The sequence below is a fragment of the Poecilia mexicana genome, unplaced genomic scaffold (assembly GCF_051168715.1).
Source record: "Poecilia mexicana isolate PSO_F unplaced genomic scaffold, ASM5116871v1 scaffold_14, whole genome shotgun sequence".
In the NCBI taxonomy this organism is placed as follows: Eukaryota; Metazoa; Chordata; class Actinopteri; order Cyprinodontiformes; family Poeciliidae; genus Poecilia; species Poecilia mexicana.
In genome coordinates, this window is record NW_028263383.1 from 25,012,463 (window position 1) to 25,032,589 (window position 20,127).

General features: G+C 43.4%; 2 protein-coding genes across 3 annotated transcripts; one reads left to right on the forward strand and one right to left on the reverse strand.

Annotated features, from left to right (window-relative positions):
* Positions 1-110: 110 nt before the first annotated feature.
* On the reverse strand, positions 111-10,454 carry slc13a5a (solute carrier family 13 member 5a). Its single transcript, XM_015003503.2, has 12 exons — positions 10,228-10,454; positions 6,841-6,969; positions 6,626-6,762; positions 6,253-6,497; positions 5,919-6,147; positions 5,508-5,630; positions 5,214-5,426; positions 2,428-2,531; positions 2,239-2,360; positions 1,900-2,061; positions 1,674-1,811; positions 111-1,592 (listed from the first exon to the last, which is right to left on the reverse strand). Exons 1-12 carry the CDS (start codon positions 10,339-10,341, stop codon positions 1,464-1,466), a joined length of 1,845 nt encoding a protein of 614 aa, XP_014858989.2. The 5' UTR covers positions 10,342-10,454; the 3' UTR covers positions 111-1,463.
* Positions 10,455-15,293: 4,839 nt separating this feature from the next.
* Positions 15,294-19,794, forward strand: serpinf2a (serpin peptidase inhibitor, clade F (alpha-2 antiplasmin, pigment epithelium derived factor), member 2a). Of its 2 annotated transcripts, XM_088012421.1 has the most exons (10): positions 15,294-15,395; positions 16,451-16,516; positions 16,587-16,818; positions 16,921-17,064; positions 17,150-17,192; positions 17,418-17,563; positions 17,732-17,874; positions 17,964-18,159; positions 18,888-18,992; positions 19,193-19,794. In XM_088012421.1, the coding sequence occupies exons 2-10, from the start codon at positions 16,466-16,468 to the stop codon at positions 19,300-19,302; spliced, it is 1,170 nt and encodes a 389-aa protein (XP_087868547.1). In that variant the 5' UTR covers positions 15,294-15,395; positions 16,451-16,465; the 3' UTR covers positions 19,303-19,794. The 2 variants fall into 2 exon arrangements, with proteins under 2 accessions (XP_087868547.1, XP_014858994.2); XM_015003508.2 differs by having other exon boundaries at positions 18,888-19,794.
* Positions 19,795-20,127: the final 333 nt, after the last annotated feature.

Here is a 20,127-nt window from a genome sequence, read left to right on the forward strand (position 1 = left end):
CAATCACATGATTTATGATTTTTAATATTCTTTAACTAGATTATTATAAAACATGGTCTGTGGATGTTCTGAACGCTGATTGGATGAAACAAAAACATGACTCACTGAGGTCAATTTTGTCACGTTTATTTACAGATGAACTTTTTCATATATAAAACTGTTGGCAACATGATGATAGAAAACTCTGCAAATTACATACAGTATGTACATAATAAAGTATCTATAAATATTTATATTTAGTAACGCAGAGCCGATCCTGTGCAGAGTTCATCAGCTGCATTAAATCTGAGTTTCTTCTGTTTACTGACTGAAAATTTAAAAAGTAAAATAAAAGAAAACCAACCCCAAAAAACAAAGAATCACAAGAGTCAATTAAACCTCTTCATCACACTTCTCGTCATTTCCATGGTAACCTTTGGTTTGGTTTGCTTCTGCTGTGAAAAACCTGCACCAACACCCACCAAGATGTTAGTGGAAAACATGATGCATTGCGGGGAAATCCATCAGGAAGTGAGAAACGTTTGTGATTTAAAGAAGGAGGAACTCATGCCCTGTTTGGACCTTAATCAGAACCATTTGAACTTACAGAACCCGATTCTGTTAGCTCTGTTCTGTTAGTCCTTTTATTGGGTCTTTTCATGGGTTTTCCATCATTCTTCAGTTAAACAACTCAAAATGAAATTTAAATTCCTGGTTGCACTGGTTGGAGTCTATATTTCTGTGTGTGAACTGGATCTGTGTGTACAAACATTCATGAAAGTCTGTGTAATCCCTGTATAATCCAGTGTAATCCAGTGTAATCTGATTAATGATAGGCTGGCAGCGGTATCTGAGCAACCAACACTGGCTAATGAAAAGGAGACTGCTAGCGTTAGCTTTGTAGAGGCTGGTTACTAGCATGTCTAGGCTGGTCATCCAGCCTACTACTTCCTCTGAGGTCTATTAGCACAGTTTGGCTAGAAATAGCTTTGGAGAATCTAGCATTAGCTGTAAATAGGCAAACAACTACCCTGCAAAACCTGGTCACCCCTTTCTTACACTTTAATAGACTTCATCAGGAAAATTGTTGGCATATAATATCTAACCTATTGAATGCTAATGCTACGCTATCCAATTCTAACACTAGCCTGTCCGTACCAATAGACAGCAAAGTAATATATCAATCCAGTTCGTGACCAATCTCTCCAAAATTAACACTAGAGAGTAGCTTCCTTCTTATTTGCCAGTGCTGGTTGCTCAGTTGCTGAATCTGGTTGCTTGGTGCCAGCCAGTCATTATTCAGTAGTAAGATTCAGAATGGATGTGGCCTCCTGTGATAAGGACATAAACTAGCAGTAGACGAGGAAGAGTCCTGACTTCTCTCTGTACTGTGTTGATGAAGTAAAACTGGGAGCGGTTTTTGGAGAACTCTGCGTCCAAAGGCTCAGGACTGGAGGATCCCAGCTGGCAGGAGGTTGTGGGTTCTACATCGGGGAAGTGATGTTGGCCCACAAGGGGAAAGAGTCCAGGGAAAACAGAACGCGGCCCCAGCTGTTGATGGCCAGAGTGATGCAGCAGATCCCGATGATGTTCATCACCACGCCGGTTTTAGCCTGTGGGGGGCGCCGTGCAGCACAACAGCAGGTTATTATTGTGGATCTTCCTTTGCTCTCACAGACAGGGGAGGCACTCACCATGTCGGACACTTTGAGGAAGCCGGAAGAGAAGACGAGTGCGTTGGGGGGCGTGGCCACTGGCAGCATGAAGGCGAAGGAGGCGCTGAGGGTGCAGGGTATCATGACGTAGAGCGGGTTCAGGCTGATGGACTGGGACTGGACCAGAACACAAAACAAAACCTGCTTTTACTCTATGCCATCCACAACCAGCCGTTGGCATCATGCTTAGACCCGCGACTGTTACCATGGAGGCGAGGACGGGCAGGAAGAGCGTTGCCGTGGCGACGTTGCTAGCGCACTCCGTGAAGGTGGTGATGAGGAGGCAGATGATGATGGCGATGGCCCACGACGGGATGGAGTGCAGCGGCGTCATCTGATCGCCGAGCCAGCGGGAAAGACCAGACACCTGTAATCACGTAAACAGACATGATTCTTCCCAGAAGCCTCGCTGTTCTGGAAAGTGACTGGACTACAACATGATGAGGTCATGACTCAGCAATTTAAACTGCAGTGGACCTCTGCCTGTTCACTGAATTTTCTCTGGAATGTAACTTCAAATCATTTGTGTAAAAGTGAAGTTTACCTCGCTGCCTTTAGCCAGAGCAAAGCCGCCCCCCAGCAGGAGGATGATGTCCCACGGCATCTTGTCCTGGGTCACCTGCCAGGTGAGCAGTGGAGGGGCGGGGGCACGGGACAGCCGGCTCTCTGATGGGAGGAGAAACAGCTATAACTGCATGTGAATCCCAGGAAGAGTGAGCTGAGCGAGTTTTACCAGAGTCGGAGCGCCGCCAGAAGCAGAGGTAGCGTGGCGGCTCGGAGGGAAGGATGAACAACAAGATGGCGATGAACAACGAGACGGTGGCGTCGGTGACGAACCTGCAGAGACACACAGAACCAGACTGAACTTACAGAACCCAGCAGAACCAAGCAAACACACACAGCTTGTAGTCAATCTGCTGCAGGTTTTGACACACACAGAACCCAGCAGAACTTAACAGAACCCTTTGAACCCAGTAGAACCGGGCTTTTGTCAATGTGGGAAATGTCTCTGATCTCCTGATCAGCTGCAGTCAGGACCTTATGGACCCGACTTGCTGGGGTCATGAATGACCCAACTGTTTGCACACACTCAGCGACCCGGTCCGTAAAGGGGACATGTCCACACAGTCTCCATGTTGCAGCATCTCTCCGTTTGACCTCTGACCTCTGCAGGGCTTCCATTCTTGAATAAAAGGTCTCAGTTCAGCTCAGGACAGAAGCTGATTAACGTGACTGGAATCCAGAGCGGCCCTGGTTCTGGTCGGGCTTTACTATATATAAAACACCTCAGTTTTGGTGTTGGGGAGGTGGGAACAATATTAGCAGAACCTCAGGGTCCAGAACTTGTAAAATATATCAGCCAACACTACATTGTTCTTACGTGATGCCACACTCACAGGTACATTGTGGCTGCCATCTTGGTAGGTATCTGTAACTAGCTGTCATGGCAGTTGCTGTGGAGTTACTATGGAAACAATAAACGAGCCATAAGCTTAGAACTAGCTCTCGCCTTTTTCCTATCCTATTTACGAACAATGTAAGTACTTACAACTATTACTCAATGACAGTTTTTGAGTTCTCTACTTTCTCTTTGTTGGTCTCAAAGCCATGGTCCATCTGCGCTCTGTGCTGCACTTGCCTACCTAGATGGCGGTTTAGTGGAGCGGATCACTTCCAGTTCAGACTTGTGTCAATTCTGTATTACTGCACTCCAAACGGTCCTTTGGCATGTAAATGTTTTGCACAGTAATGTGATGATGACACATTCATGAAAAATGGAAACTGGATCACGAGTTGGGCTGGACTATTGTTCAGATTCAGATTCTTTCCAGATTCAGATTTTCCTGTGATCTAATGTTTGACCTTTAACCCCAGAATCACTGAGCAGTTGAAATGAACTTGATGTTAATTGTGGTTCCGCAGCAGCTTGGGGTGAAGACCGGACATCTGGACTCACGTCTGGAGGATAAACTGGTTAGCGATCTGAGCTCTGAACATCTGAACCAATCAGACGGCTCCTTGTCTCTGAGCAGAACGATGTCAGGTCTCTGCTGCTGTTTCCTCAGCTGAAGGTCACAGCAGGTCCTGCATAGGGGGAATCTGACCCGTATGTTTGTACGACCTGCAGCTGAACAGCTCTGATCCGATGGATCCTGCTGGGTCCCACTGCTGGGCATCAGCTCCGACTTACAGGAATTTCCCCAGAATCTTCCACTTCTGCTCAGTTTCTCAACAAACCTTCCCACCAGGTAGACCAGTAACTTGGTGGCCTCTGAGTGCCATCATACAATCTTTGCAGTTTATTGAGACAAAAGGTGGAGAAGTTCCAGGGGTGTGAAGACTTTTGTTCTTCACAAAAGAACAAAAGTCTTTGTTCAAAAGTCTAAATTGGCAGTGTGAAGATTTAAAGACTTCACACTGCCGGGGGTTAAGTCCCTGCAGGTTTTCTGAGTTCTGGAGTTTAGACCCTGGACCTATCCGGGTTTAGCACTTCCAATTCTCTGTAATGTTACTCTTCTTTGAAGCTTCTTTCAGATATTTGTTTTGTTTTTATTATCAGGGTCTCTGCTGTGTCCTCTGATGTTGTTGGACGTTTTGGACTGTTTGTGGACTTTGTCCTCTGACAGTTTGTTTGCATCATATCCTGCTGCCTCACATTTGACCGTGACCTGAGGAGACACTGTCAGCTTTAAAGCTGTAGGATGTCTTCCTCTCATTGGCCTTCATTTTCTAGTATTTGCCCTTTTTGCTTCTTGTATTTGGCTGAACTGAAGGAATCTTAGATTTGGCAGCTGAAACTAGAACAACTTGGTTTTTAATTCAACAGTCCAGGTCCAGTGTCTCCTAGTTGTCTCCTGGCTGTCTGTAAGGTGCACCCTGGTGGTGCATCTTTTCACTGAGGAATATTTCTTCTACAGTAACGCTCAGTTTAATGTTTCATGTCAGACTTTGCGTCCTACTTAAAACTGGCCTTTGATCTGGAGTCAGCCGAGTCGTGCAGGTGATCTAAGCCAGTGCAGCGTCACTGGTCAAAGTCGGTGGTTTAAACCATGGACAGGTTTCCCGTGTTTGTTCTTCGCCTCTGGTTCCTGTTTGTTCAGGATGCTTTTGACCTGAGGCGAGATTAGTTTGGATTCATTCATTCCTCTGACCTTTATTCATGTTTTACACTTCATGGACCTTAGAAAACACTATTGAGACCCAGTGAACACCGACCTGTAGAGCTTTGCCTCAGTGGACTATAGACTAGGAGGTGTGAAAAAGACCTTATGGAGATAGTTTACTAATTAGATGTAAGCTAAAGGATCATGTTGGACTCGGTTCTGTTTGCAGGACTCATGCATCTAGAACTCCATCCACGTTGCTTTAGAAATTAACCTTGAATTCCCACGAAGAATGGTATCCAGACTGAAAGACCTTTGGGATTTCAACCCAGGACCAGTTTGCTACAAAGCGCTAATGCTAGCCACTGCTCCTGTATAAATCATCTTCACTTGGCTGAACTCCACAACTACTCACTCTGCTTTGGCGTTGAAGATGTGGGTGGCCCAGCCGTCCATGAAGCGAGGGTCCCTTGTGAACCACAGCACCACCATAAGGACGAAGAGTGCCAGGACGCTGATCTCACCGTAACTCATGGGTCCCAGCCGCCTGTGCTCCTCCCTGAGCGCATCGTACGCGGCCTTCTCCTTGTCGGACTGGGCCAAGCCGCAGCCCAAGGTCTTCTTTAGGCTGTAGAGGAAACAACAGAACGAGGTCAGGGGTCTGCGACCAAGACGAGCTGTCTGTCTTAGGTTTGGAGGAGTGACTAACTTCCAGTCGATGAAGAGGAACTGCAGCCAGAACCAGGACAGGGTCAGCATCAGCAACATGGTAGGGAAGGCGAACACGAACCATGATACAAAGTTGATCACATCGCCGTTCTGAGGAAACAGTCTGCAAAGAAGGCAGAAATCAGCCAATCAGCTGCTGGGAAGATGAAAACACCTTAATGTGGAGATCCCAGTGGAGTCCGTTCCCTGAAAGAACTTTGACAGATCCTCCATCGGTGGCTTTTGGGTCAGCAGGTTCAGCTTCAGCTTATTAAAGCTACTGAATGACTAGTGATGGAAAACTGGAGCTAGTTGTGTATCTAACTAGCAGCTGGTCAATACAGCAGCAACACCTTGACTAAAACCTCTGGTACTTGACAGATCTGAGGTTGGGTTTAGTGTCTGTTCTTACTGGTTCATCTGTCCGATCAGAACCAGGTTGGGCCCAGTTCCTGTCAGGGTGGCAATGCCTCCGATGCTGGCAGCGTAGCACACAGAAAGCAAAAGACCTTTCCTCATCCTCTTCTTCTCCTCCTCTTCATCACTCAGCTCCTCCAGCTCCACCTCCTGCTTAGGTGCCTTGGTGTCTTCTGGGCTGATGACTTCCTCTGATTGACTATGATTAGTTGATAGGTTGAGATCTAGAAATGAATTGATCACATCAGTTGAAATATGAACTGACTAGAGGATCCAGGAGGCCGGGACAGGCTGCGGTGCCAGAATCAGCCGGATGGACTGTGTTGTACCTTTGCTTGGGATGTTTGGGTCGGCCATTTCCTCGATGCTGATGCTCTTCTGCTGATACTCCTGCTGCACAGACACAGTCCTGCTCTGGATCTTCACCATCTCCACGGCAACGCCAAACTCTTTCCTATTGCCAAGGAGCTGTTCGAGGACGGCCTGTACAATGGGGACCATCATGGCGGTGGTGGCTGTGTTGCTGATCCACATCGACAGGAAGGCCGTCACCCCCATGAACCCCAGCATCAGTCTGAAGAAATGGAGGAAAATGGGTTTTACCCATACAGAAACATTAATTGCTAATGTTGCTATCGTTGATATTAAACAGGTGACCTCTGACCCAAACCCCCTCAGATAGGCCTGGACCAGGAGACTCACAGGGCAGGTCGGACTCCGACCAGCAGCAGAACTCTGAGTGCGATCCGTTTGTGGAGGTTCCAGCGCTCCACAGCCACGGCCACCATCAGCCCCCCCACAAACAGCATGTTGGTGTCCTTCAGGTACTGCATGCACACCTGAGTTCACATCGTACAGGTGAGACAACAACAACACGGACACTGCAGAGCTTCGGTGTGGAGTGTGTCCACTCTTACGTTTCTGGACTCCATGATGCCGAGCGCCGGGAACAGGATGGTGGGCAGCAGCGCCGTCACCGCCAGAGGTAGAACCTCCGTGCACCAGTACACCGCCATGAGGGCAATGACATACGCACAGGCCGCTTCCTGCACACAGAGACAGCTGGGACTTCAATATTCCAGTGTTCATCAGAGACTGGAACAAACAGAACCAACTTACGTACAGAAATACAAACTCCATTCAATCCACAATCTACAGACAGATTCAACATCAATTACATCCCAGATTCTGGTTATCAAAATGCTTCTCTATTAGAGAGGCTTTAATCGGTTCTGACCCAGTCTGCCAAGGCCCGATTCGTCTCTGTTAGCAGATCTTGCGCTGTTCTTTCCCGGTTTGTGGAATCACCTCAGGGAGGTACGAGCTGGACCTAGTCGAGTGTGGCTGGTGTACAGGTGATTAGATTGGCAGAGGACGGCAGTCATTGGTTGACCTGGGCATTTATGTCAACAACATCTGAACCATTGTTTACGCAATGAGACCGTAGCAGATGGAGAGCTGCAAATAAATGATTCCATGGTCCAACCTTGAGGTCCAAACGTTTTATCAACTGTGGCAGAAGATCTCAGACAACGTCAACTGAACAGAGCAAACCGCAACAGCTCTATCTGGAGATTTTGGAGAAACTGCTTGCCCAGTGGTATTCAAGCTAGATGACATCATTGATCGTTGACCACAGCTCATACGTGGCCCACAACTTTTCATGCCCTCACAGTGAGGAACACACTGCCAGTGGAGACGGATCCAACCTGGGAGAACCTGACCAGATGTCTACCAGCCAGAGGGAATCTAAGGAGAGGAGTTTAGGTCCGAATAGACCTAAAAGTTTGATGGTGACAGAGTCATCAAGTCCAGCAGAGTGGATTGAGTCGTTGCCTTGCAGCAATCTCTCCTCCTGAGCCTAATTCAGTTTCTTCATTTAATTTTATGTTTGCTTTAAACTCGACTTCAGTATTTTTTTGTCTCTGTGGTGTTGATTTCAACAATTTCACATCAGTTCCCCAGTTTGTGGTCAGGTTCATTCCCAAACAAAATCCCTGAAGAGAGCAGGAAGGTTTTCTCTGGGATGAATTTTGGATGAATTTCGTTTTGTGACATTAAGTCTGAATCATGTTGGGTTTTTTCCCTGTTTTGTGCGGAAATGCACAGCTGCAGTTGGAAACTTGAGGGAAAGACATGCATGATGATGAGGTGAAATGAGGTGTGACGCTTCGGAGTTGTAGAGAGGCTGTTCAGCGTGGGGCTCAGTCCAAACACACCTTCACTGCTTTCATTAACCTTTGCTCACACAGAGGACCAGCATGAAACCGCTCAGAACCAGCTGGCCTGGAGCTGCACAGACAAACAGGCAGCTAAAATAAAGCAGAGCTGGATTCAAATGTTCCTTAAATTAATCTGAATCATCACCCAGTAATCTTTAGGTTATGGTCCTGATAGAAAAAAGTCTTGACTCTCCATTCGGATCTAAACTCCTCCTTCTTTAATCATCACTGATGCTTTAACTAGTTACTCTGCACCAGCAGTAGCTGGGGCAGAGTGTGCCCCTGTTACTACCACCTAGTGGGTATCTGTGGTTGTTATTGCTTCTTTCCCGAGTATTGAGTCGTTCTCGGTTATTTTATGATGTTGGAAATATGATCCTCCATTTCCCAGAAGACCTGACGATCCAGCCTCGTCTCTGCCCATTGAACTGCTGTCTGGTCCAACACTCTAACATCTTCTACTTCCATAATGTGGTCCTCCTCCTTCTTTAACTACTTATTATCTGACTAAACTGATCTGAAATGTCTGAGATCTCTGTGATTAGGACGGACAGCAAATGGTTTCCAACAGCAGCATGAAGTTTTTCTGTCAGGTTCATCCTGTTGGTCTCAGACATAACGAGGTTTCTGGTCTCCAGGAGAACGGATGCTTTACTCAACTTTCTGGACTTTTGTTTCAGTTTTTTGTTTTTTTTCCAGGGATCTCCTGACCTGTTTAATTGATTTCTCTACATTGGTCAATCAGTGACAGGAAGTTGTGAATGAAAGTTGCTGTTCAAACAAGCAGCAGCGGTATATCAACACAGGTTACTGATAACAAGACTCATCCTGCAGAAACGGTCAGTCACAGAGCAATACGATCATCATCATCATCATCATCATCATCATCATCATCATCATCATCATCATCATCATCATCATCATCATCATCATCATCATCATCGCCGTCATCGTCAGATGAAGCTGCTCCTCCATCATGGCCCAATCTAAGGACTCCGTCCAGTCAGAAGTTCTGGGTTCTGCTGTGACTTGTCCATGTTTTACAAACTGACCAGTTAAACCAGTCAGAACCATCAGACACAACAACAAGCTAAACTGATGACTTAGACTAGTTCTGCTGTTGATCTATGCTCAGCTGTGGTAGTTTTAGGTTTTTAATGATCATCTAATGACTGGTTGAACTGACCAAGGTTAACCAGCAGGTTGAACCAGTTAGTAAAGGTTATACAATGTGTTCTGGTTGAACCATTTAATCATACTGGTTAGAGAAGCTCCTGCTAACTGGTTTGTAAACTAGACTACTGGCCGGTAATGTAAAGCCTTTATTTCTGGTAGCTAGTTGCTCCATAACTGGTTCAGTGACTGGTTCACCTACTGGTTACCTTTCAGAAAACTAGATTATGAATATTTCTCATAGTGGAGTAAAATATCACCACATTCAGCTGGTTAGTAGTTAAATTATTTGCTTAACTAGCTGGTTGGTTGACTCAACTGGTTTTGTCCCAGTTAATTTGAACCTTTCATAGTCTAATCATGACTGGTGGAGTTCAGAGTTAGTGTCTGGTAGTTAGACTGGTAACTAGTAGTGGTAATCTGATAGTTTGCATTGGCTAGAACATTATTTAGCTAAACTAATGAAGATAAAGTTCTGTCTAATTAACCTGGTCAGTGTCCTAGTTATTCAAACCAGTGAGTGAACTGGTTGGTTAAAGCTGTCAGGTCATTAAAGTTAGCCACTTAGTCTCTATCTGTTTAGTTAACAGCTTATTGTTTAGCTAGAACTGGTTAGTGTGTTGATTATCTAAGATGGTGAGATTAGTGGTTAACTACACCATTACATATCCTGGTAATTAAATTAGTTAGTTTACTTACACTGAGCAGTTTGAGATACGCTACAGAGGTTAGTCATCTGTACTGTATACAAATTTCAAAAAAATACAAAAAATTCAAAAGAATTTTTTGTATTTTTTTGATTTTTAAAAATGAATTAAACACTAACCAGGTTTAATTATCCTGGTTAGATTAAAGTCTCCACTGGTTGGTTAGTTAAACCTGTTAGTTCAGCTAGTTAGTCTGTCTCACCGTGGTGCTGAGCGCCAGCGGCAGCAGCAGAAACGGGGTGCAGACCAGAACCAAGAGTCCCTTCATCTTCCAGAACTGCTGGAGCATTCTGAGCCCCCGAGGAAGAACCGACATGGAGGAAGATGAAGATGAAGAAGAAGGAGAAGATGAAGATGAGTGAATCTAAGCAATCCGGTCAGAAGTCAGAAGCAACAGAACAGCTCCTCTCTCTATGCTCTCTCCAACACTTTGTGATCCATTTCACAGCCGACACTAAATATTAACTTTATGTGTGTCAGAGCACACACACACACACACACACACACACACACACGCACACACACACACACACGCACACACACGCACCCAAGCACACGCACACATGCACACACACACACACACGCGCACACACACACACACACGCACGCACGCACGCGCGCACGGACACACACACACACACCCCCACACACACACACACACACACACACACACCGTGTCCCTGTAGACTTTATCTACAGGCTCACCAGAACAAACACAGAAGTGGAAATGGGATCTGTTTGCGTCATGTTGGTTCTTCCTGACATTCTTCACCTTTAATAAAAATAAACAGTAAAAATCATCAAAGTCCAGCAGATCCACAGTTTCAGGTGGGTACAAAGTACTAGGTTGTTCAGCAAACTGCAAAATATAAAGTATTTAATCATTAAATAAGTGTTAACAACTAACTCTGGATCAGACACAAAACTGTGAAAAAAACAAACTACTGTATGATTGTCCAAAAGTTTAAACTGGAACAAGAAATGGCTAAATTATATTAAACTGAAGACTAATAATACCAGAGCAGAAACAACTAAAACATGTTGGGATGAAATAATCCCATTTAATCCAGGAATCAAAAAGATTTCACCAGGTTCTGCTGGGTTTACCTGACAGGGTGAAATCCTACAGATCCAGATTATCTTTGAAGACTCTTTATATCATAACTCTTAGCTTATTGTTATTATTATTATCAGCTGTGAAATGAACCCCAGTCAGCTGCATGCTGGCTGTAGTCAGATGGTCCTTTGTTAAATTAATCAACTCTTATGATGGTTTCAGTAAAACTATCTTTATTTCTTTTGTGCGGTAATAAATCAAACATTTCTTAATAAATCTATTTTAAACGTTTCCCTGTTTCTTTCTGTTTGGCCTGAAGTTGTTCTCTGCTCAGCTCCAGTTTCTCCCAGCGTTGGTTCTGCCGTCCTTCAGGGCTTCAGCCGGACCAGAATCTTTTGTCCTGGTTCTTCTGATCCCTGAGCTGCAGACTCAGCTCTGGGAGCTGAGTCTGCAACTGTTGGTTAAACAGTTGGTCCAGTTTAACCAACTGGACCGGACCGCGTAGGCTCCACCAGTTGGGCTGAATGTCAGCAAACAATCAGAGCTAAAGACGCTTCCAGAGGTAACAAATCATACCTCGATGGATTAAATTAAAAATGACAGATTGATCTGATAACGCTGCTTCGTCCTGTGATGGACTCAAGATTTGACCAGCTGCCGTTTCCCCCCTAAACAATGATAGAGATATAATATTCAGCCAGTCCTGATTTATTATTTTCTCCTTACTCTGGTAATTTGATGACTCCATCAGGCTCTGTAGTTGTAGATTACATTATCTGGCAAGGTCACGCTGATTAGGCTCCAGTTTATCCTGTGCTGCCACCCAGTGGACACCAGCTGGTAGTGACATTGCTCTACTGATTTTAATTTTCGATTAATAACATTTCCTAGAACAAATATAAACAACAAAAATGAAAGTACATTAAATACAGAGTGACCACTTCAAGAAGAAGCAGAAGTTTATCACAATAATATTTTAATAGTAGCACAAATTTCTTTATCAGAACCAAAATATGTCGTGATGTCAGAACTTGATGGAAGTTTGATACTTTAGTGTCTCACATTCTTGTTTTTTTGGTTCTTTTTATTTTTAAAATAATTTGATTCAATCATTTTGTATTTCTTTCAATTGATAACACTTAAAAAAAATTCAAAGTAAAAATGTTATATGTTTTACAGCTTTAATAATATCCAAACTATTACTTGATTTTTACTGATGAATTAGTGGCAAGAATAAAATTTTTAACTGAGTTAATTGCACGATCAGTAGTTGATTGATCACATTTTTGACAAAATCAGCAACATTTTCAGTTCAAAAACCATTTTTTGCTGCTAAATTATTGACTTATTAATAGCCCTCAGACCTGAACATCAAACATATTTAAAGTTTTTAATCTTCAGGTTTTTGGAGCAAAGAGTTTTTCTCTCCGTTCATCTTTCCAGAGTTTCTCTGATCTTTCATGGACTCTGGACACTAACATTAGCGTTAGCTGCTACATGTTTAGCATTGAAATGCTATTTCAAGGTAGCATAGGTTCACTAATAGTCTAACTGCTTTTAGCACAACTTGAACCCAACGACAGAAACAGAAATGAAGCCCAGTGGGACCGGAGGAGCTATGGGTCAGATTTACTGCTGTACCAGAAACACCCAAATACAAAGGTCCTGGGCCTAGTAGCCAATGATGTAAATATGTTCATGTCTGAACATATTTACAAACTTTATTCTGGCTTTTTAAGGAGTAATGGCTTCTTTCTCTCTGATTGGCCTTTCAGCCCATGAAGGGACAGAACTGGTTTCACAGTGGAGAATAACTTTCTCTACCTGTTTCAGCAGCTTCTTCACAAGATCTTTAGCTTTAGTTTTGGGGTCGATTCACATATTTCCCAGGAGAACCCGTCTCCTTCCAGAACTCGGTGCTGGCTGGACATTCCCCTCATGTGTATGTGTAGATGTAGTAGTTTGATCAGATGAACTTTCTGCCACCTGCAGATTGGACAGGAGGATGACAGTAAACAGCTTCTGAATGCGGTTCTGGTTTATAACTCTTCCTCTGGGTAAATGGCAGTGAGTTCCAGATGTTGCTGGAGCTGACTGGTATTTTTAGTCTCCTGCTGACATGTTTTCAGTGTCTGCTTTTCATTTGAACATATTTCTACGTTGTGATTTCCCCCAAAGGACTAGCGGTCCTGTTCAGTCGGCTCCAGCTGCTGAGCAAACAGTTCTAGTTTTCCACTGTTCTTCAGATGTGCTGCTCCTCTACGGTATGAAGTTCTTCAGCATGTCGGGGTTTCCAAGATGGTGGAGGTGACGCTATTTGTCACAGAGCTGCGATGTGGGGGCGTTAGGCTGGAACATGGCGGTCAGAACAAGACAAACATCCGCCCACTCTCTCAACTCTGGATGTATGTGGAAAGCACAATGAGGCACAACAGAGTGTAGGATAGGGTTTACCCTCCTCCTGCTGGGTTCAGTCATCTTTACAAGTGGAAAATTTTAAGAAGGTTCCAACATTACGTAAACGACTTTCACCTGAAACCGTCCCTTACTTTCTTTTTGCTGTGTCTATAAAGATAATAGACCCTTTAGATTATCTGATTCCTTTTAGTTTCACTGTCAGACTTTAATCTTGGTTTGGAGGAAGCATTCTAACCTTTAAAAATGTAGCCTATTCATAAAAACGCAAACTTTACTTTGAGAATAGCGAAAAGATGTTGGTTAACTGAAAACTGAGCTGTGCTATTTTGAAACTTTCTTAAGGTGGTTTTTGGATTTTTCTGAGTAAGAGTTAATGTGCTAACGGAGAGGAAACACATTTACCGGTTAAATTCTGACATAGCGAACAATCCCATTCTCTGGTGGGCTTCTGCCTTACCAGAGGCACGAAACTCTGGAATGTTTTCAAACCTCCTGAGGAGGGCTCTCCATTTTTTTTAAATGTGTGCTTCATGCTAGTTACCAACCTTTAATTCCTGTTTATTACAACCGTGCATAGTGTCTGAACTCACACTTTCATGATTCACTCCAAACCATTAGATGGAAACACGGCTAAATTACGTTTCGTTTTTCTTTTTTGCAACATTTTAAATGTTTGCTCAAAATTCACATGACAGTTGGATGGAAACATAGCTATTGTTCTCATTGTTAATTTCAATCATATTTTGTAGGTTTTGGTTGCTTTGCATTGTTGCTTTTAATCAAACTAATCTGTTGTCTTTATTATTTCTTTGCTAAAGCTAGCTGTATTAGCTCATTCTCTTAACATCATGAAGCCTAAAATTGAGAAAAGTTTCATCTGCCAAACGCAACTCTATTTTTTTTATTATTTTATCTGTTTAATGTTAATATAGCTAAATTTTCTAAAAATCCTCAGTCTTTTAAAATTTAGATGTTTCACATTGTTTAGCTCAGCTAGCTAGCCATTTGCTTTAGCTTAGCTTGTTGTTAGAGCAGAAAAGTGGTAGGTTTTTAAGCAAGATATGGGCTTTTCTCAACAACAATAACAACAAAAACAGCCTTTAAAGTTGAATTTCCAGCTTTTAATCTAAACATACTGAGAATAAAACTTATTAAGTTTGTGTCATTAAATCAGTCACTTTCAACGATGCTAACTGAGTAAAAATACTAAATGTTATTGTTTGAAAATAAAATTGTGTAGAATCACAGCCTGATTAGCCTGTCTGTTAACCATAGTCTTATTGGTTTTCTTGTAACTGGATCCTAATCGCTCAGCCTTACTTTGAAAAACATATTTAGGTTTATTGTTGTATCATTTAGCATTAAGTTGTCATACTTTTGGTGTTAGATTTACTTTAGTTATGCTTTTGGTTCGTATTTTTGCCGAAAAAAAACAACTTTTCTCAACATTTATGTTTAGCTTTTGTTGATTTATATATTGTTGCTCTCTGTGGTATTCTGTTATTAATAGTCACTTTATAAAAAAGGCCAAATTCAGCTAAAGTTAACAAACTAAAGCATTCAGAGCCGTCAGTCAGCTTTTTTCTGACTGAATGCTCCATAAATAATCTGACACAGAAAAGATTAATTAGTGAATTTAGTTAGATTTAGTTTCTCCCTGTGGATCATTTGGATCCTGGTAAACGAACATTTTAACTTTAACATCATTTGATTGGAACGTATAGCAGAGACCACAGCCTCCACAACAATCCAGTCAGGGTTGATTATTAACCCGCTAACATGGGGGTGGCAGTTGTTGGGTCCACTACGCTGAACAGCCTGAAGAAGGTTGATCACATCTGGATTTTCTTTTATTATTCTCCGTTTTTCATCTCTTCTTCTCAAGCGAAGTCCAGGTGAGTTTGGGTCAGCTCGTATTTCATCAGAACTTTGTCTGATTGGTTGTTTGGGGAGAAGTCAGTTACATTAATAAAGTCTTGTTTGTAAAGATTAATGGTGAGTGTAATAAATGTGTCCAGATCACCCACTGATCTCTGAATTATGATTGTTGTGGAGAACCTGAACTGTTGGAAAGTGTTTGCGTTTTCATGCTCAGTTCAGTGTTTTCTGCTTTGTGTTTATTCAGAGTACTGCCGTTCAGCCAAAAAAGGTTCTGAAACATTAACCTTTAGTCTCCTGGTAAACACAGCCGCCACATCTGAACCATCCACTGGTTCCGACCCGGACTGACCCGCCTGGGTTCTGCACTGACTGGATATTTACATAAGCGCTGGTTCTGAAAGCTGTTGGACAGTTTGGTGTAAAACAGGATGTTAGGAAATCTGATAGTTCTAAAATCTAATGGATCACATGACAGAGTGTAGAAATGGAGGTGGATCCAAAACTTTAAGCTGGAGGGTCTCATAGTTACATCAGCACAATAACAATAGTTTGCTTCTTCTCATTTTGATGATTGTAGTTTACAAAGGATGAAAACCCAAAATATGTGTTACAGACGCCGGGACCTCAGTGATCAGGCTGTACATAACATCATTTCCTGTCATTAGCACATGCTGGACAGGTCTAGTTAAAGTCTGCCGAGGCTGAACAGAACATTCCCTTTTGCATGCCTGAATTTAAGAATCAATGTTCAGAACCAAAGACGAACACTGCTGACCACCAAGTTAGGTCTGCTAATGCTAAAGGACTAGACCAACACATTATTTAGTTGAAACAAAAGATAATCTGTATGTTCAATATGAACAATATGAATTGGACCATATGGATATCCAACATGTTGATGACACAACATGCACTACAAAACAGTACATAGGAGAAGCTAAGCGCACTTTGTCACTTAGTGATAAAGTGCTAAGTGAGAAAATAGCTCTTACGAGTTAGCAGATTAGCGAAAGTGTGCTGACCACTGTGCAGAACTGGTGTTCAGTCATGTCTGTGTCTGTTTTTCCAGGCTGGCCCTCTGGAAATGAAGCTGTGTCTTCTTCTGCTGCTGTGCCTCAGTCGCCAGGGACTGACTGTAAGAAGAACCGACTCATGGCGTTTCTCTCATTAGCATTCGTGTCTGAACTCTGTTGATGTCTGTTCAGGAAGAACCCGCTACAGCAGCTCCTGAAGTCTCTCCAGTCACAGATGAAGAGGAGGAGAAAAATGTCAGTAACTGTGGGAGAACATTCAGCCATGAGGAACACCGGGCAATAGGGGGCGCTATAGAGCAGTTGGGGTTGAAGATCCTGGAGAAGCTTGCTATCAGCCCACAGCAGCCCAATGTCATCCTCTCCCCTCTCAGCCTGATGTTCGCCCTTGCTCACCTCACCTTAGGTTCACTAGCTTCATTTTCCAGATTGAATCTAGATTTAAACTGAATTATAATGTTGCAGATTAATGCTAACACGCTAACAAGTTTCATTTATCTTTCCTAAGGTTCCCGCAATGAAACAGAAAAGCTTCTCCTACAAAGTCTTCAGGCCCACAACCAGCCATGCTTCCATCATATCCTGGGAAGCCTTGTGCCTCATCTAACCCACAGGTCACTGGAGGTGGCGGCACGCATGTATCTGAGGCCAGGTGGGACCTCAGGAGTGATGGTTCCTCACATTAGCAGAAGTTTCACACATTAGTAACTCTTGTTCTTTCCTCTTCCTCACCTCAGGATTTGAAGTGAAGCTGTCGTTTGTTGAGGAATCTCTGGCCAGGTATCGATTATATTTGGGAACCAAACCCTTAGAATGATAACAGAATTTGAACTACATTGTGTTTAGACAAACTGGATCAATCGTTCATCAAAAATAATTTTCCACACCAGACTTTTGAAAGTTCTGGTTTGATGTTTTGAGAAGTTTGTAATTATTTAAACAAACAGCCATGTTTGTGTGGTCTGGTCTATGCCAGACCTGTTTTCAAACTGTTTTTCTGTCCAGGTACCGGTCCCGGCCCTTCCCTCTGGTCTCTGTGGATGAGGTCAACCAATGGGTGGAGAACGTCACCAATGGAAACATCCCCAACTTCTTGGAAAGCATTCCACATGACGTGGTGCTAATGCTCATTAACGGTGTTTACTTCAAAGGTGAACCCTTCAACCAATCACTCACCAATTAGAAGGGTAATGCAGGGCGTTGGAAGAGGATGACACGTTCCCCTGAGTTTGAACTGAAACTATGCAAGCCATATTTAACAAAAGAAGTCTGCATCTTGACCTGGATTAAAAGTTTGTTTTTCTATATCTGTTTGTCAGGTGAATGGAAGACCCAGTTTGACCCTCAGGTGACCTCAAAGGGAGTGTTTTATCTTGACAGCCAGAACTCAGTCTCAGTGGACATGATGAAATCTGCCCAGTATCCTCTACGCCTGATGAATGACCCTCAGCTGCAGGCACAGGTATCACAACCACCATATGTCATGGAAATCTGATGCTGGGATTAGTTTCTGGTGAACGTCCAAACAAAATTAGTCTTTGTCCCTTGCAGGTTGCCAGCTTTCCCTTCAAAGGAAACACCAGCTTCCTAGTCATCCTTCCCATAGGAAACGTCTCATCGGTGCTTCCCAAGCTAAATATCTCTGACCTCTACAGTCGTCTACCTCAAGAAAAATCAATGCAGGTCAACGTACCAAAGATGAAGCTCCAATATCGACAGGAGCTCGAAGAGGCACTGACCAGCATGGGTGAGGGTAGAAAGCCTCGTGGCACCTCATTGGTTAGTTAGACAGGTAGATTGATGCCTGTTGAAGCATCTCAGGAGTAACTGTGATTCTATTGGTCAGCAGAGACACAGGCTGGAAACCTCACAGTATGGTAGTATGCAATGCAGATATGTCATGATGCATCCAGTCACCCCTTCTTTGTGCCAAAGCAGGAACTTCTGGATTGCTGCATCAGGACGTAGAATAGACTTGACTGTGAATCACCATGGATCAATCCAAACCATTAATCTGATGATATAAACAACTTTTTCCTCCAACACCAAGTTTCCATACTTAAAGTGTCAATATAAAGTACCAAGACACTAACCATCTTATAGCACCAACAGGGTGATGTCCAGTTCTGGTCTGAATGGCCCACTGCTCTGCAGATTTTAGATGTCACTCTGCTTATGCATCGATTCAACGTTCATTAGCAGGGTCCAGTAGAACCAGCTGATGGAGCCAGGACACATGTACATACGCCAATCAGGTGTATGACCATCATCATGTTATGTCTTATAGGTGTAGAATGTGTGAAGAAGGGACAAACACTGATCTATCCTCTGAAAATGGCCAATCTGCTGGTAGTTGTGTGGTTTCCTGTTTTGAGGGTCTGGTCCAGATCTACTGTAGCACCATAGAAACTCTGAAGGACATTGTGTATTTAAATCTCCGTTGAGTTTTTTTCTCCTGTTGTATTTGTCTGTCAGGACTCGGTTCCCTGTTTTCGGGTCCGGACCTCTCTGGGATTTCTGAGCAGCCCCTCAGGGTGTCGAGCGTCCGTCATGCCACCACCATGGAGCTCAGCGAAGAAGGTGTCGAAGCATCCGCCACCACCGTGGTGACCGCGATGCGCTCCATCTCCTTGTTTTCTGTCAACTCCCCTTTCCTGTTTGCCCTTGTTGATGACTTCTCTCTGGCCCCTCTGTTCATGGGCATCGTCACAAACCCCGCCCCCGACAACGACCCCATGCCTAACGACGACCCCAACGGGAATAACACCATGAACGACCAGCCTGGAACCGAGGCGGCCAGGGCAACAGACCTGAACGTCGAGCTCAACAGGTTGCCAGCAGAGGGCAGCACTCCTGGCGGTGGGAAGGAGCAGCTGCAGCAGGTCGATGAACAAGATTGCAGCAGCAGTAAGACTCAAGGAGACGAGCCCTGCTCCAAACCAGACAACTTTGTCCCAATCTGAAAAAAATCATAATAAAGAAATTATACAACATCTCTTCAGATAATTAGAGACACCGACGTCTCCTTTTCAGGTCAATACAACCAACAACTTACAGTGACTAGATAACAGACTGGACAGCTTCTGTAAACCCTCAGTAAGCTAACGCGTTAGCCTGTTTCATAAGACGGACGCATCACGTGATCGAAGTGTAGCTAAAAACCACAATATTCTGACCTGACACAGGTCTGTAACTGATTTACATTTCCTGTTTTTACTAAATCTCTTTATTAAATTTCAAGAATATATTCCAGGGAGTAAAAACAGCCTCTGATAGGAAATATTGTTGGTTTTCTAAAACTGCTACCATGTTCATCAGTAACTGTGAATTGGTTGGCATTTGGACTCTTCATTTAAATAAACTTTACGTTTTTATTGAATAAGGTTTGGTTTTATTTGTTTGATGGACCTTCTGGACCGGAACCTTCTGGATGGAACCAAGATGGACGGTTCCATGTTGCCACAGGCAACAACGGCAGGAAGAAGCAACCTTAAAAGGCTCATCTCCCTTTTTATAGTTTGTGTTTGATTTTAATTTTTTAATCCATTTTGAACGTTTCTGACTAAATCAGTGAGAAACATTTAAACAGAGGAAACTAAGTTTATCTTCTTCCAAAGCTAATAAAAGGAAATTTGTAGATTAAATGATAAATGTTGTAAAAAGTTTTTATTTAACCTAAACTAAGCTGAATGCAGCTTCCGACTCGTAAAGCGGA